Raw genomic sequence first — 15,314 nt, forward strand, 5'->3', positions numbered from 1 at the left:
AGACAATGGAGACAGGCTCTTATTCTGAACTCCAAACAATAAAGCATTATGGGTTTGGAGGGAAGTCACCGTCACCATCTACGGACTTCATAATAGGCTACTAGCTAATGTCACATGATCAAGAGAAGTCACAATATAAACATCAGGTTTGGGGTTAGTAATTGAGAACTAGCTGATGGGAATCAACACAGTACCACAGGGTCTTTCTGGTCGTTTACCTGTGCACAGGCTCATAGTTACCCCTTTCTTTTCTCCTACTGTAGTGAGTTCGGACATCACTCACACACACACACACACACACACACACACACACACACACACACACACACACACACACACACACACACAGAGAGAGAGACAAGGCAGGACAAGAGACACATACGTTAGGAGCCCAGTGTAAAACACAGTGTCAGTTCAACATGAGGTCACACACACACACACAAACACACACACACACACACACACACACACACACACACACACACACACACACACACACACACACACACACACACACACACACACACACACACACACACACACACACACACACACACACACACACACACACACACACACACACACACAGAGAGAGAGACAAGGCAGGACAAGAGACACATACGTTAGGAGCCCAGTGTAAAACACAGTGTCAGTTCAACATGAGGTCACACACACACACACAAACACAAGTCTCCTATGTATTATACCGTATAATTGTATTTTAGATGTAATTATTATAAGCCAATCTTTCACGCTTCCTGCAAACAGCCATTAAGTAGCAATATTTATTTTTAAGGAGAAACCCCAACCATTTGTATAAAGGAGTAAGTAAGAATGGTGAAATAAAACAAACAAAAAACAGGATTAAATGTAAAATAGAGGCTGTTCAATGTACACCAATCAACTATGACCTGTCTCATATGGTGTAGGTTCCCCATGTTGCGCAAAAAAACCAAAACCTGTTGAGGCTGTGGTTATGTAAGACCACCGATGGTGCCCTGTTGTATCTGGCACCAAAAACCTTCAAGTCCCATTCTCCTGCTAATCTCCTCCCCAGGTAAACAACGCACATGCACCTGGCCATCCATATGATCCAAAAGAAACTGTGACCAATCCACCTTCTCCCATTGCTCAGGCGTCCAATGTAGACTTGGAACGGCATGGACACTCCGACCCGTCTGCAGCGATCTGACACACAGCCATCAGAGCCAACATGAACTCTTTAAGCCATGTGTGCTACAGCTCTTCTGTGGGCTCAGAGCTAGCCTTCGCTCCCAGCTCACACCAATGAGCTTACTTGGACCATTATTTGTAGGTGCTAACCACTGCATCGTAGGAACACCCCGCAAGACCCGCTGTTTTGGAGGAGCTCTATGGCGTCAAAATAGGTCCATAACCAATACATGTCAATTTATAATTGAGAAAACTGTCATTAATATTGAGAGTTATAGAAACAGGTTTGTAAACAATATTTCCTTGAAGAATCCGTTTTTGTTTTCATTCCACGTTTTCTCGGTTTCGCCTCCAGAACTTTCTCGCTTTTGACTTTGGACGGTGTCGGGATGTAGATAGTCATTGGCTGCTAAACTTAAGCCCCACCCACCCAGCAGATTCCGCACACCCTAACCCTGATTGCAAAATGACTGTAAGCCTCTATGAGGAACTGTGCGTTACTAAAAAACATAATCATTAAGAAATATTTGATATGTCTTACCAGTGTTTGCCGGTCGGTCTTTTTCCAGTCAGGGTCAGATTGCCGCGCTCCCGCTGATGTAGCGGGGTGTGCAGAATCAGCTGGGTGGGCGGGGCTTAACTTAAACAGCCAATGACTGTCTAGATCTCTCCCCCCGTCAAAAGTCAAAGCGAGAAACTTCAGGAGGCGAAAGCGAGACGTAGAAAAGACGGAATGAGAGCGAAAACATTTTCAAGAATATTACACTCAAAGTTGATGATTACATGCAGAAATATTCTGTTTACAAACCTGTTTTTATAACTCAATTTTCTCAATTACAAAATGACATTTGTTTGTATTGGACTCTGTTTATTGGTTCTCAGAGCTTTAGAACCTATTTTGACGCCGCAGAGCTCTGCCATTACAAACCAGCCCTTTTCAAAGCTGCTCCTTATTTTTATTTTATTTTTTTGCTTACAACAAACTGTCTTCAATCGCTGAGATGAACAAAATGTTATTCATGTCACTTCAGTGCTTTTAATGCTGTGCTCGATCGCTGAAACGGAAATAATGTGTACTTAATGGCTGTTTCGACTGTTTATTTTTAAAAAGCACTTAAGAAAAATGTCTTTTTTTTGGGTCCTGACAGAGTGCTGCTCCTGTCTTTCCCTATGAATTTCTAACAAAAGGCGGGACATTTTTGAGTGACGTACACAGACAGGAGACCACTTCCCAAGCACAGAAACATACAGCAAAGTGAGTTCCAGCAGCACACGTTAATGCACACAGCAGCAATGTGAGACACCAGTGGTGTATTAGGAAGAGGTCATAAGTTGAAGCACTTGGAGAATTTGCAGCAGATAGTAACACACTCCCCAAAGCACTCACAAACACACGCAAAGCCTACAGGAGGAGGAAGAAAGGTGTTACTTCATCAGTTAGACAGGAGAGACGGATTAGAAAACAGCACCCATCAGATAAGCAACAGCAATATGAAGAAACATACTATTCCCGCTCCTCTAAGCCTTGGAACCGCTTCTTCTGTCTTGGAAGGGGGGGAAAAAAAAAAAGAAATAAATAGTAGTAGTCAACAAATGAGTTTGACAATACATTCATACTGGAAATATGCATCTGAGGAGAGAGGAAGGTTAGAAATCTGAGGTTTCACAACATAATTAACCATTTCCTACTGAAATCAATATCAAAATAACCACTGAGCTTCCTAGTTTTGAGCACTTCTGAGTAGCTCAGCTATGCTACGTGTGAATGGCATAATGGAGGGTGTCCTCAAGAGGCACAGCAGGCATGTGGTCACACATTCCACACACACACATTTTCACTCTCCTTGACCAACTGTATAAGCAAAGGAAGTATTCTTACTGGAGCAATGATGAAATAAGTCATAGCTGACCTGAAGAAAAATGCATTCAGACTTGCTACATCGAGCCCCAGCTGGCTGTGGCAGAGGCAGGGAGTGTTCACAACGGTTACACAATAAAACATACACTACATGCTTCATCTGCTTCATGTACAGCACAATGGATAGCTGTCGCTTTAAAGATTACTTACAATGTAAACAGGAAATGACCACACCAACGAACCTAAAACCCCCAAGGGTCGTCTTGAGATGGTAGAGGGATCAGTTGATCAATACAGAGACTTATCCTCAGTGATAAGTCACATGTCTTATACCTTGAATGTTCATTTACCTTCTTTTTGTGACTCCCAGGCTGTGACCCACTGGACCCAGGCAAACAAACGGAGACTTCTCACCTCCGATGCCGACTCACAGACCTAATGAAACCTTACAGCTTGTGCTAAGCATTGCACGGACTGTAATGGACAGCATTATTCCTGCAAGGATTCTCAAGGTTTAGTGCCTTTATAAATTCTGAACTGTAACAAATTACACTCAGCGCATTTGCATTAATGAGAAAGTGTATGATAAATTGGCTTCTAAAGCTGATGCTCTGGGAGAAAGGCCATATCCTCCATCAGCTCTGGTCTGTCAGCAGGCTGCACCCCTCGTGACACACTCAGAACGCTGTACCGACGAACAAATTCTCAAGTCCTGGGGCAAACACACTCCAATCAGCATCCATCACCAGCCCACGTACGTCAATCTGTAAACTGCGTGCGCTTGGCCTTTAAAGCCTCTGGGTACAGATACCGCAGGGCATTCCCTCCATGAACCAAATCAAGCTGGTCTCCACTCTGCTGAAGGAAGTTTGGGGGGTGGGGGGGGCACCATAGGATATCTACACTAATAAAATGAACAATAAATGTAACAGAGCTGAACGATACGACCACAATTTGTAATCGCGATATATTTCTTAATGTCGGTCACTACGATATAATTCCGATACCAATACAAACAATAAAAAACGGCCAAGAACTAAACACAGCATGACACCATCAAACAAACACCTCTTGGCTTTGTCAGTATTAATCTTTGGAAACTAACTTTTAAATTGAGTGCAGTGAACTGACGGCAGCGCAGTGTAAGAAACGTCAGATGCTGTAAATATTTTATGAAAGTGTGTTTAAATATCATATTGTTATTGAAACATTGTATATTGTGATATATACTGATACTGAATTATTGTCCAGCCCTTAATCTAACACAATTTAATTGGAGGTTTTTTTGGAGCCTGCCCAATTAACACTGAATGTTTAGCAAAGGTTTCAAAGTCACAAAGAGCCTGTGTTATAAAACACTGCGCTGCTCAGGCTGGGCTTTATTTTTAAGCGTATCAATAAGCAATAAGCCAAAAACAGTCAATGTATTGCAAAATGATATGATGTGGAAAACAGAGGCAGATATTCCTGGCACTGTTCCCTCCTATCAGAGAGAGACAGAGAGAGAGAGAGTGGGGGAGAGAGAGAGAGAGAGAGAGAGAGAGAGAGAGAGAGAGAGAGAAAGACAGTGGGAGAGAGAGAGAGAGAGAGAGAGGAGTGGGAGGGAGAGAGAGAGAGAGAGAGAGAGAGAGAGAGAGAGAGGGAGAGCGAGAGAGAGTGGAAGAGAGAGAGTGGGAGAGCGAGAGAGAGAGAGAGAGAGAGAGAGAGCGAGAGAGAGAGAGAGACTGCGTGGGTTCTAGAAATAGTCGACCACAGCCACACAGTGCAGGACAAGCAGGATTTCTGGAAGCGCAGTAAATATGCGCACAGCATCATGAAACAGATTGCTTTATGGAACAGATGGCATTTATGATTGCGGATTAATTTGCTGCCCCTCCCTGCCAAATCGTTGTCAGGGAAATGTGCTGGAGCTTCTTCAGTGCTGTTATTTCTGCCGGGAGAATAAAAGACACCAGGGCAAAGGGGAAAGAAACTGAAAGTCTCAGGCCTTGGCAGCACGAGACAAAAACCGCACTGGGAACAGGAGACAGGTGTGACACGCCCGCGAGGCTATTTCAGGCCCTTCGGACCACTCTTTTTGGACAGACTCGGTTTGGCCTCAGAGGCTAATGCAGAACATGACGGCAGTTAAACAGCCATTTCCCCTTTCAGCCTCGAGGCTCAAGCATTAATTTTCCATTAAATTGAAAATGATTATGGCTTTTGTTTTGACAAGCGTGAAAGAGGTAGTGAATATGATTCTATATTCCTAGCTGCTGAAGGACAGCATCAGCCCACACAAGAAAAGACGGCCTAACCTATAATTCTACAGTGACAGTCAGACAGTGTGTAAAAGTACAATGTGGAATCGCTTCAAGGGCGCAGCTACACTCTCTGAGCCAAACGAGCGCTCTGTGCTTCTCTCACAAAGGAGCCTTTCATTCACAGCAACTGCTGCAGGATTGGACAGGTTTTATACAAAAATCCTCTTTAAGAAAATGAGACATTCACGTGAACGTCTGATTCAGAGTGATCACTCATACGCTGGGATCAGCTGTTTCACCGTTAACCAAGTCAACATCCTCCCGGCGTTACTTTAACAAACGTCAACGTTGCCCTGTTGCCCTTCAGCGCTGTGTGTACTGCTGCGTTAAACAAAGCTGAAACAGACTTATCCTTATCTCGGGTTAAACAACAGTCTCTCTCTTCTAACATCAGCACAGAGACAATACAGTTCAGTGTAAGCTGATTGCTGTGATACTTTACAGACCTGTAATAGAGACAACAGATCTTCTGTCAGTGCTACTCTGGGATCAGCACTGCAGAAACTACACTATTACATTTGAAAACACCACCCACTGATGTCGGTACATTCAATCATTATCAGTAATCGCTTATCCAGTTCAGGGTCGCGGTGGGTCCAGAGCCTACCTGGAATCATTGGGCACAAGGCGGGAATACACCCTGGAGGGGGCGCCAGTCCTTCACAGGGCAACACAGACACACACACACACATTCACACCTACGGACACTTTTGAGTCGCCAATCCACCTACCAACGTGTGTTTTTGGACTGTGGGAGGAAACCCACGCAGACAAAGGGAGAACACACCACACTCCTCACAGACAGTCACCCGGAGGAAACCCACACAGACACAGAGAGAACACACCACACTCCTCACAGACAGTCACCCGGAGGATACCCACGCAGACACAGGAAGAACACACCACACTCCTCACAGACAGTCACCCGGAGGATACCCACGCAGACACAGGGAGAACACACCACACTCCTCACAGACAGTCACCCGGAGGATACCCACGCAGACACAGAGAGAACACACCACACTCCTCAAAGACAGTCACCCGGAGGAAACCCACGCAGACACAGAGAGAACACACCACACTCCTCACAGACAGTCACCCGGAGCGGGAATCGAACCCACAACCTCCAGCCCCCTGGAGCTGTGTGAGTGCTGTAAAAATGAATAACACCCAGGGGGAGCCTCAGGAACTTTCTCTGAAGTGTAAAACCATTATTTCTCAGCCACAAATAATAGTTCCAAATTAGTGCAAATACAACTTTTTCTCTCTAAGTTACAGAAAATTTAAATTCTTAACAAAATGAACAACCTGAAAGTAAACAGAGGAACTACAGCAGACTCCTCCGTCTCGTTCTGCTGAGTGCATGCGAGCCTCACAGCGCAGTCAAGTGTAAAAGAACATTGGGATCATTGGCTAATGAACGCTGGCTAAGATGAAGGGTGCTGCTGCTGGTCATTATCGCAGGGAATGTGCGAAGCCACTGTAGTCAGTATCAAAAGGTCCTGCGTTCTGTGATGTGCTGAGACTTGTGAAGTCGTTGGAGAAGTTATTGAGAGTAAACTAGACAGAGTTATGCACTTGTGAGGAGAAGGCATCAACGTTATACACCACAGGATAAAGCAGTAAACTAATTAACCAGTTTCCAACAGTTGCACCCTCTCACGCGCATGCAGTCTGACATCAGCTTGGTCGCCTGTTCATAGTCAGAATCAACCGTTCTCATTCCCAACTGAACTGTCACAAGCCTTTTGAACAACTTTTACTGGTCCCAGGGACTTCAATGAATGGGTGCATGCGTTACATTAAAGATGGCCGACACTAGCACCTCCTAACGCAGGACCAGCAATGCCCCGGTTCAGCACAAATTCCACAAAGAAGTGGAGGGTATAAAATAACGCATAGGGTTAAGCATAAAAAGCCTGGATTAAAGCTAAGCTTAGGAACGTCGATGAAGTGTCAGCCTTAAAAGCCGTTTTACAGTAGGCTTCAACGGTGTCTGGGAAATGAGCTCAACAAGAATGAGGTATGAGATGAGCAATAAGACAAGGCACTTGGTTTTCCCCTACATAAATACCTTTTAGTTTAAACGCTTGATAAGGCAAAAGCGAAAGCAAAAGCGTATTATACGCGTTTTGAGATCACCACATTTGTAGTGTGAAAGCTGTGTCCTTGACAGCAACAAAGAATCGCCTTAAATCTTCACAGCAAAGACATGAGCACGTGTGTAGCTTTCCTTTATCTCCTCTGTTATTCGTTTCCAAGTTTCGTTAACGATCCAATTAAAAAAGGTACACTACATAATAGTTTTATCCAAAATTTACAGCTTTAAAATCACTGTGATCATTCACTGACTCTGTTGTTGCCACTGTGGGCTCAGCACCTGCAGAAACTGCACTATGTAACATCTGGCGGAGGGTAGGAAACCACCGCCTCCCCAGTGATTTCAGTACAGTGCTTTCAAAACGAATTACACTAGAGGGAGCTCCGGGAGCTTGTAACAGCTCACGTTTTTACACAAGCAAAGTAACTGGACATTTTATCTGACAACAAAGACAACAGGAGAGTGATCCATTTAGAGCCTAAAGAAGGGGAAGGCTGCGTCTTGCTGTACCTACTCTACAAAATAAAAAAATGTAGCAGAGCATTAGCTGGAATGGCCTGGGAAAACAGACGGCAGGAATCAACTGAGAAGCTGGAGAAACATCTATTTAGGGCAAAGAACAAGTTAGAAACATAGAACGGTCCAGCACTTGTCCTTACCTGTCAGCATCTGTCACTAGAGCCAGTCGACCGTAATCCCATGCCACTTTTCGCAGGATGGAGAAGACAAAGAGAAGTACCTGAGAGAGCGGAGACATAAGGAGAACACTTCAGGAACAGAATCAACTCAGTGTTCATCTATGTATCTGTACTGGAGGGCTGATAATGAAGGTGCACAAAATAACAGGGAAAACATGGAGATGACAGGAAAGGACCTGCTGATCATCTGTCACATGGCCCAGTACGCACCAACATGTCGCCTAAATGTAGAGTAATATTCATTCAAGGGCAACAAAGCCGAGCAAGCAGGATGCTGTCTTTGGCTGACAATTTACACTGACAACCAACCCCAAGCTGTATTCATCAGCAGGAATGTGGGTCAATAGGACAGCACAGTGCACAGCTGAGAGTGTTAGTAGGTTACACTTCGGTCCCCGTCTCCCTCTATCATAGTTTGGCCTCTGAAACATCCACACACTCGTTTACGATTGTGAATATCAATATGGTGAGAAGAGAAACCATCTGGGTCGATCAATAGCTTCTGCAGTGAGGGCCATTAATCAAACTTTGGCCTTATCAGGCATGGAAATAGCTTGTTGGAATGGCAAAGCTGGAGTGATGGCAGCCTCAGCGAGCCCGCATTTAAAGCATGATTGAGCCAAAGTCTGGTTCTCGGCTCTCCGTGCCTGAGAATGGAATTTGAAAGTGATAGCAGTGATGCGACGCGCCCTTTAAAAAACAACATGACCTACCTATGAGGAGCCATGACTGCTGGAAATGGTTGCTGATACATTCGGTAAGATGTGCTAATATTTCATTCATTGTCTGTAAGCGCAGTTCAGTTCAGGGTCACAGTGGGTCCGGAATCACTGGGTGCAAGGCGGGAACACACACTGGAGGGGGCCCCAGGCTTTCACAGTGAGACACACACACATACACACATTCACACCTAGGGACACTTTTGAGTCACCAGACCTCCTTCCAACGCGTGTTTTTGGGCCATGGGAGGAAACCGGAGCACCCGGAGGAAACCCACGCGGACACAGAGAAAACACACCACACTCCTCACAGACAGTCACCCGGAGGAAACCCACGCGGACACAGAGAAAACACACCACACTCCTCACAGACAGTCACCCGGAGGAAACCCACGCGGACACAGGGAGAACACAGCACACTCCTCACAGACAGTCACCCGGAGCAAACCCACGCAGACACAGGGAGAACACACCACACTCCTCACAGACAGTCACCCGGGAGAAAACCCACGCAGACACAGGGAGAACACACCACACTCCTCACAGACAGTCACCCGGAGGAAACCCACGCAGACACAGAGAGAACACACCACACCCCTCACAGACAGTCACCCGGAGGAAACCCACGCGGACACAGAGAAAACACACCACACTCCTCACAGACAGTCACCCGGAGGAAACCCACGCGGACACAGAGAAAACACACCACACTCCTCACAGACAGTCACCCGGAGGAAACCCACGCGGACACAGGGAGAACACAGCACACTCCTCACAGACAGTCACCCGGAGCAAACCCACGCAGACACAGGGAGAACACACCACACTCCTCACAGACAGTCACCCGGGAGAAAACCCACGCAGACACAGGGAGAACACACCACACTCCTCACAGACAGTCACCCGGAGGAAACCCACGCAGACACAGAGAGAACACACCACACCCCTCACAGACAGTCACCCAGAGGAAACCCACGCAGACACAGAGAGAACACACCACACTGCTCACAGACAGTCACCCGAAGGAAACCCACGCAGACACAGAGAGAACACACCACACCCCTCACAGACAGTCACCCGGAGGAAACCCACGCAGACACAGAGAACACACCACACTCCTCACAGACAGTCACCCGAAGGAAACCCACGCAGACACAGAGAGAACACACCACACCCCTCACAGACAGTCACCCAGAGGAAACCCACGCAGACACAGAGAGAACACACCACACCCCTCACAGACAGTCACCCAGAGGAAACCCACGCAGACACAGAGAGAACACACCACACCCCTCACAGACAGTCACCCGGAGGAAACCCACGCAGACACAGAGAGAACACACCAAACTCCTCACAGACAGTCACCCAGAGGAAACCCACGCAGACACAGAGAGAACACACCACACCCCTCACAGACAGTCACCCGGAGGAAACCCACGCAGACACAGGGAGAACACACCACACTCCTCACAGACAGTCACCCGGAGGAAACCCACGCGGACACAGGGAGAACACAGCACACTCCTCACAGACAGTCACCCGGAGCAAACCCACGCAGACACAGGGAGAACACACCACACTCCTCACAGACAGTCACCCGGGAGAAAACCCACGCAGACACAGGGAGAACACACCACACTCCTCACAGACAGTCACCCGGAGGAAACCCACGCAGACACAGAGAGAACACACCACACCCCTCACAGACAGTCACCCGGAGGAAACCCACGCAGACACAGAGAAAACACACCACACTCCTCACAGACAGTCACCCGGAGGAAACCCACGCAGACACAGAGAGAACACACCACACTCCTCACAGACAGTCACCCGGAGGAAACCCACGCAGACACAGAGAGAACACACCACACTCCTCACAGACAGTCACCCGGAGGAAACCCACGCAGACACAGAGAGAACACACCACACTCCTCACAGACAGTCACCCAGAGGAAACCCACGCAGACACAGAGAGAACACACCACACTGCTCACAGACAGTCACCCGAAGGAAACCCACGCAGACACAGAGAGAACACACCACACCCCTCACAGACAGTCACCCGGAGGAAACCCACGCAGACACAGAGAGAACACACCACACTCCTCACAGACAGTCACCCGAAGGAAACCCACGCAGACACAGAGAGAACACACCACACCCCTCACAGACAGTCACCCAGAGGAAACCCACGCAGACACAGAGAGAACACACCACACCCCTCACAGACAGTCACCCAGAGGAAACTCACGCGGACACAGAGAGAACACACCACACCCCTCACAGACAGTCACCCGGAGGAAACCCACGCAGACACAGAGAGAACACACCAAACTCCTCACAGACAGTCACCCAGAGGAAACCCACACAGACACAGAGAGAACACACCACACCCCTCACAGACAGTCACCCAGAGGAATCCCACGCAGACACAGGGAGAACACACCACACTCCTCACAGACAGTCACCCGGAGGAAACCCACGCAGACACAGGGAGAACACACCACACTCCTCACAGACAGTCACCCGGAGGAAACCCACGCAGACACAGGGAGAACACACCACACTCCTCACAGACAGCCCCCCCATGACTTTCTGTTTTGGGCGGAGTTTCGTTGTCGAACATGGCTTGATGAGACAGATACATTTAAATGTCCATAACAACATGTCACTAAAACTGTGTTAACACCTGCATTTTTATGAGGATAATCTCTATCCAAGGACAATCTGGTCTCTCACAATTCCTGAAAAAACAGATGTATTCAGGGCCACAGATAGTTTGGTCACTGTGGAATGCAGTGTGAGCAACACCCTGCTTAAATGCACAATGGCAAGAGAGGCTCAACTGAAACACAAAACACCAGGATAAATAAACACGTGTTAACCAAAGTTATCTTTCTCCAAGATGATAACAATGTAGTTAAACCAAGCTGATTTCTTCATGACGTAATAAATAAAAGCATTGTTTAACTCATGCTATCATATATGGCAGACATATTTAATCAAGAACCACATGCATTTTTAAAGGCCTGTTAAAGATGTAAGCAAATGCAGCATTAGGAATCTTGCCCAAGGATTCTTACTGCTGGTGGTGTATTGAACATTAGGTCGTCAAGTGGTGGACATCAGTGTTAACCACTGCATTAATATATTCAACGGTTAACAGAATCTTAACATTTCTTGGGCCCAAGTGAAACTTAATACACTTATTTTTGTAGTAACAGTAAATTCAACAGTCATCTATTCTTAGCTGGAGACCAAATCAAAGATATGAACCAAAAAGCATGCATGTAGTATGTAAAGAGAAGTGAAGCCCTCACCAGGAAGCACATGAAGTCCAGTGCGAGGACAGTGGGCACTCCTCCAAAGGGCAGACCCTGGAGCACCGTGCTGCGGATGCGGGCGGAATAGCAGTAGTCTTTGGGGTCATTAGAGCAGTTGGCCCCGCAGGTTGAGGGCCCAAATATCCCCATCGTCACTCCACAAGTTCACTGTGGCATCCTAAAGAAGACCCTGGAGCAGGAGATAGATATTTGGTGGGTTTTAGGTGCTGTTCAAGATGTGAAAAAGGCATGAACGTACAAACTGGTTCCTTGGTTATTTTTAAGGTTATTTTCGCAGAATTTGAAAATTTTTTAATAAATAATTGTGGCATAATACAGTATTAAAAAAGCAACTGCCAACACATATTTGCTTTTCAAATGCCTCAATGCATATAAAGCATTCATTCATTCATTATCTGTAAGCGCTTATCCAATTCAGGGTGGTGGTGGGTCCAGAGCCTTCCTGGAATCATTGGGCGCAAGGCAGGAATACACCCTGGAGGGGGCGCCAGTCCTTCACAGGGCAACACATTCACTCACTCACACACTCACACCTACGGACACTTGAGTCGCCAGTCCACCTACTAACGTTTGTTTTTTTTGGACTGTGGGAGGAAACCGGAGCACCCGGAGGAAACCCACGCAGACACAGGGAGAACACACCACACTCCTCACAGACAGTCACCCGGAGGAAACCCACGCAGACACAGGGAGAACACACCACACTCCTCACAGACAGTCACCCAGAGGAAACCCACGCAGACACAGGGAGAACACACCACACTGCTCACAGACAGTCACCCGGAGGAAACCCACGCAGACACGGAGAGAACACACCACACTCCTCACAGACAGTCACCCGGAGTGTTAAGTAAATTACATTTGCAAACCGAACAGACACCGTACGGCTGTTGTGTTAAGATTAATGGAGAACGTGTCAACACATCAGGGTCAGAACAAAAGTCCATGGACCCCAAAACAAGTTGAACACCCAACTGCAGTGATGTCACTTGAGTTTCATGCTTATTCAGAGATGAGAGATAGGCAGTATCCTAGCAGCGACTACAAGTGCTATTTCTGATAGGTGCAGAGACAGGCTGCTTCAGCCGTTCCCTTAACACAGCCCAATTAGCAGCGCTGAACATCACATCACCAAGCCTTTCACATCTAAACTGCAGCCTCTCTAAAGGAGCCATTACATAAGTGCAACTTTTCCATCTGACGCAATGGAACAGCACACGCCCCTGTGGTTGGGATGCTGCTTCTCGCCTGTGTTTGTCTCTGCACAGCAGTCAGCCCAGCCCTCTTCTCACCTGCTCTGGGAGCAACAGCCCGCTCACACATCCCTCCCTCAGCCAGATACAGCCTTCTGCATTGCCAAACACCCTCTGGCTACAATCCCCATAGCTCCACGCGGCCTGGTCCCAAAGAGACGCTCCCCGGGGTTTTGAATCAAACACAAATAGCCTGTATACCATCCAACAAAATCAATGCGAAAACCCAAACGTAACAACAGACTAACAAACCGTTCTCTAAGTCTGATTGTAGCTTGAGAAAACTCTGTGTCAGCTACTGATTTTAACCACATTTACTGCTGACGTTTACATTACTACTTGGGCTTCTCCATGTCTGAATCAGCATATTTATACCAGCTGTACACCACAAACATTAGTAACAGTCATGGGTGTGCATTATGTGTAATTTCAAAGCTTCCAGGAAATGTTAAGACATTTAATAAGAACACATAACAAACTAGAAATATGAAATGGACCTGCCACAGACCACACAGTTAACGGACCTGCACCTCAGTGTCATTGGATCAGTCCGACATGCTCTACGTTTCCGCATTGTCCAGTCAGTGGCTCCAGCCTTTAGTGTATTTAGAAGCCAAGGATTAGTGCTGGAGCTTTAGAGCCAGGGCTTCCTGACGCTTTCTGTGCCAGACACAGCTGTACAGGGAGCACCGAGCTCTTGTTAGGACAGGTGCAACTCTGCCAACATCCTCACTGGCGAAATACGAGCCACACACTGGCAACGGGGCCCTGCTTTAGTTTGAACTGGCAAATGTTCAGCTCACCACTGGAAATACGTCATTTCTGTATCAGAAAAATATTGTTGTTAATAACCAGCACCCACAACTAGTCTAGTTTTTTCACGCAATAATTCACTAATTCACATTATTACATATAATACGTTGCATTTTTAGAGCAGTCACGTGTGCATAAAAGAGAATGGATAGAGAATGAACTGGCTAACTAATGAGATACTGGTCAGACGCGAGTGATCCACACTCATCTGGGTGATAAACACTAATAAATAGTTTCAGTGAATTTATATGAACCTTCTAGAATGTTCTATATTGTTTTCACAACAGCAGACACAATCTAAAAGATATTAAAAAAGAGAGAAACACAAAGACAGAAAGGGAAACCCAGAAACATGAAAGAAAACAGAATGAAAGAGAGTGAGCCGAGGGACACTGACTGCAGGGAAGACTAAGAAAGAGAGGGAGAGAGACACGGGCGGGTGGTGGTGGTGGTGGATGAGGTGGGGAGGGGGTGTGGATTAGGGGGTTGGCTGCAGCAGCACTGCAGCAGATGGCTCAGCTAGACTGGCCTCCACACTCCCACAGCCCCAATAACAGAGCGGCCTATAGCCTTTTCCCTTTCCTCTCCCTCCCGTAGCTCTCCCTCTTCTCCCTGCTGCTCTATCCCTTGCTCAGAGTAGCAGACAAACAGAAGAGGGGAGACAAAAAAAAACAGAAAAAAACCTCAACGCAACAGCCCTTTCTCAAAATAATCCCAGCTAAAGATGTAAAAGATACATTTCTGGTTACGTTTCTAAACTACACAGATTGGCTCACTTCAAAACAACACAAAAATACATGCACCTTGTTTGTCTAGTATTGCCACCACAAAAATTCATTTCTGTATCTAACTCTTTACCACCTTTTAATCCCGCTGCAGCATGGAGCAAACACCACTTCAGTGGCTTGCACGAGTGTTGCCATGGCAAAGTCCTATCATCTGAGGAAAAAAATATAGAAGAATAACAGCTCAGTACAGGACTCCGTAACCTTGAACACTTTCCCTCCAGTTATTAGAGTAATGGAAAGACGCCACTGAATCATCCCAGGATT

The 15,314-nt window shown here is 46.7% G+C and overlaps 1 protein-coding gene across 4 annotated transcripts in view; it reads right to left on the minus strand.

Annotated features, from left to right (window-relative positions):
• LOC136672206 (CSC1-like protein 2) overlaps positions 1-15,314 on the minus strand; it is a 52,169-nt gene that overhangs the window by 23,535 nt on the left and 13,320 nt on the right. For 3 of the 4 annotated variants that reach the window (XM_066648183.1, XM_066648181.1, XM_066648185.1), the window contains exons 2-4: positions 12,173-12,365; positions 8,095-8,174; positions 2,679-2,717 (exon numbers count right to left, since the gene is read on the minus strand). In XM_066648183.1, the coding sequence (XP_066504280.1) occupies positions 2,679-2,717; positions 8,095-8,174; positions 12,173-12,325 (272 nt within the window). In that variant the 5' untranslated portion in view covers positions 12,326-12,365. The remainder of the gene's footprint in view (positions 1-2,678; positions 2,718-8,094; positions 8,175-12,172; positions 12,366-15,314) is intronic. The other variant, XM_066648184.1, reaches the window with a different exon arrangement.

This window comes from Hoplias malabaricus, chromosome 16 (assembly GCF_029633855.1).
Source record: "Hoplias malabaricus isolate fHopMal1 chromosome 16, fHopMal1.hap1, whole genome shotgun sequence".
In the NCBI taxonomy this organism is placed as follows: domain Eukaryota; kingdom Metazoa; phylum Chordata; class Actinopteri; order Characiformes; family Erythrinidae; genus Hoplias; species Hoplias malabaricus.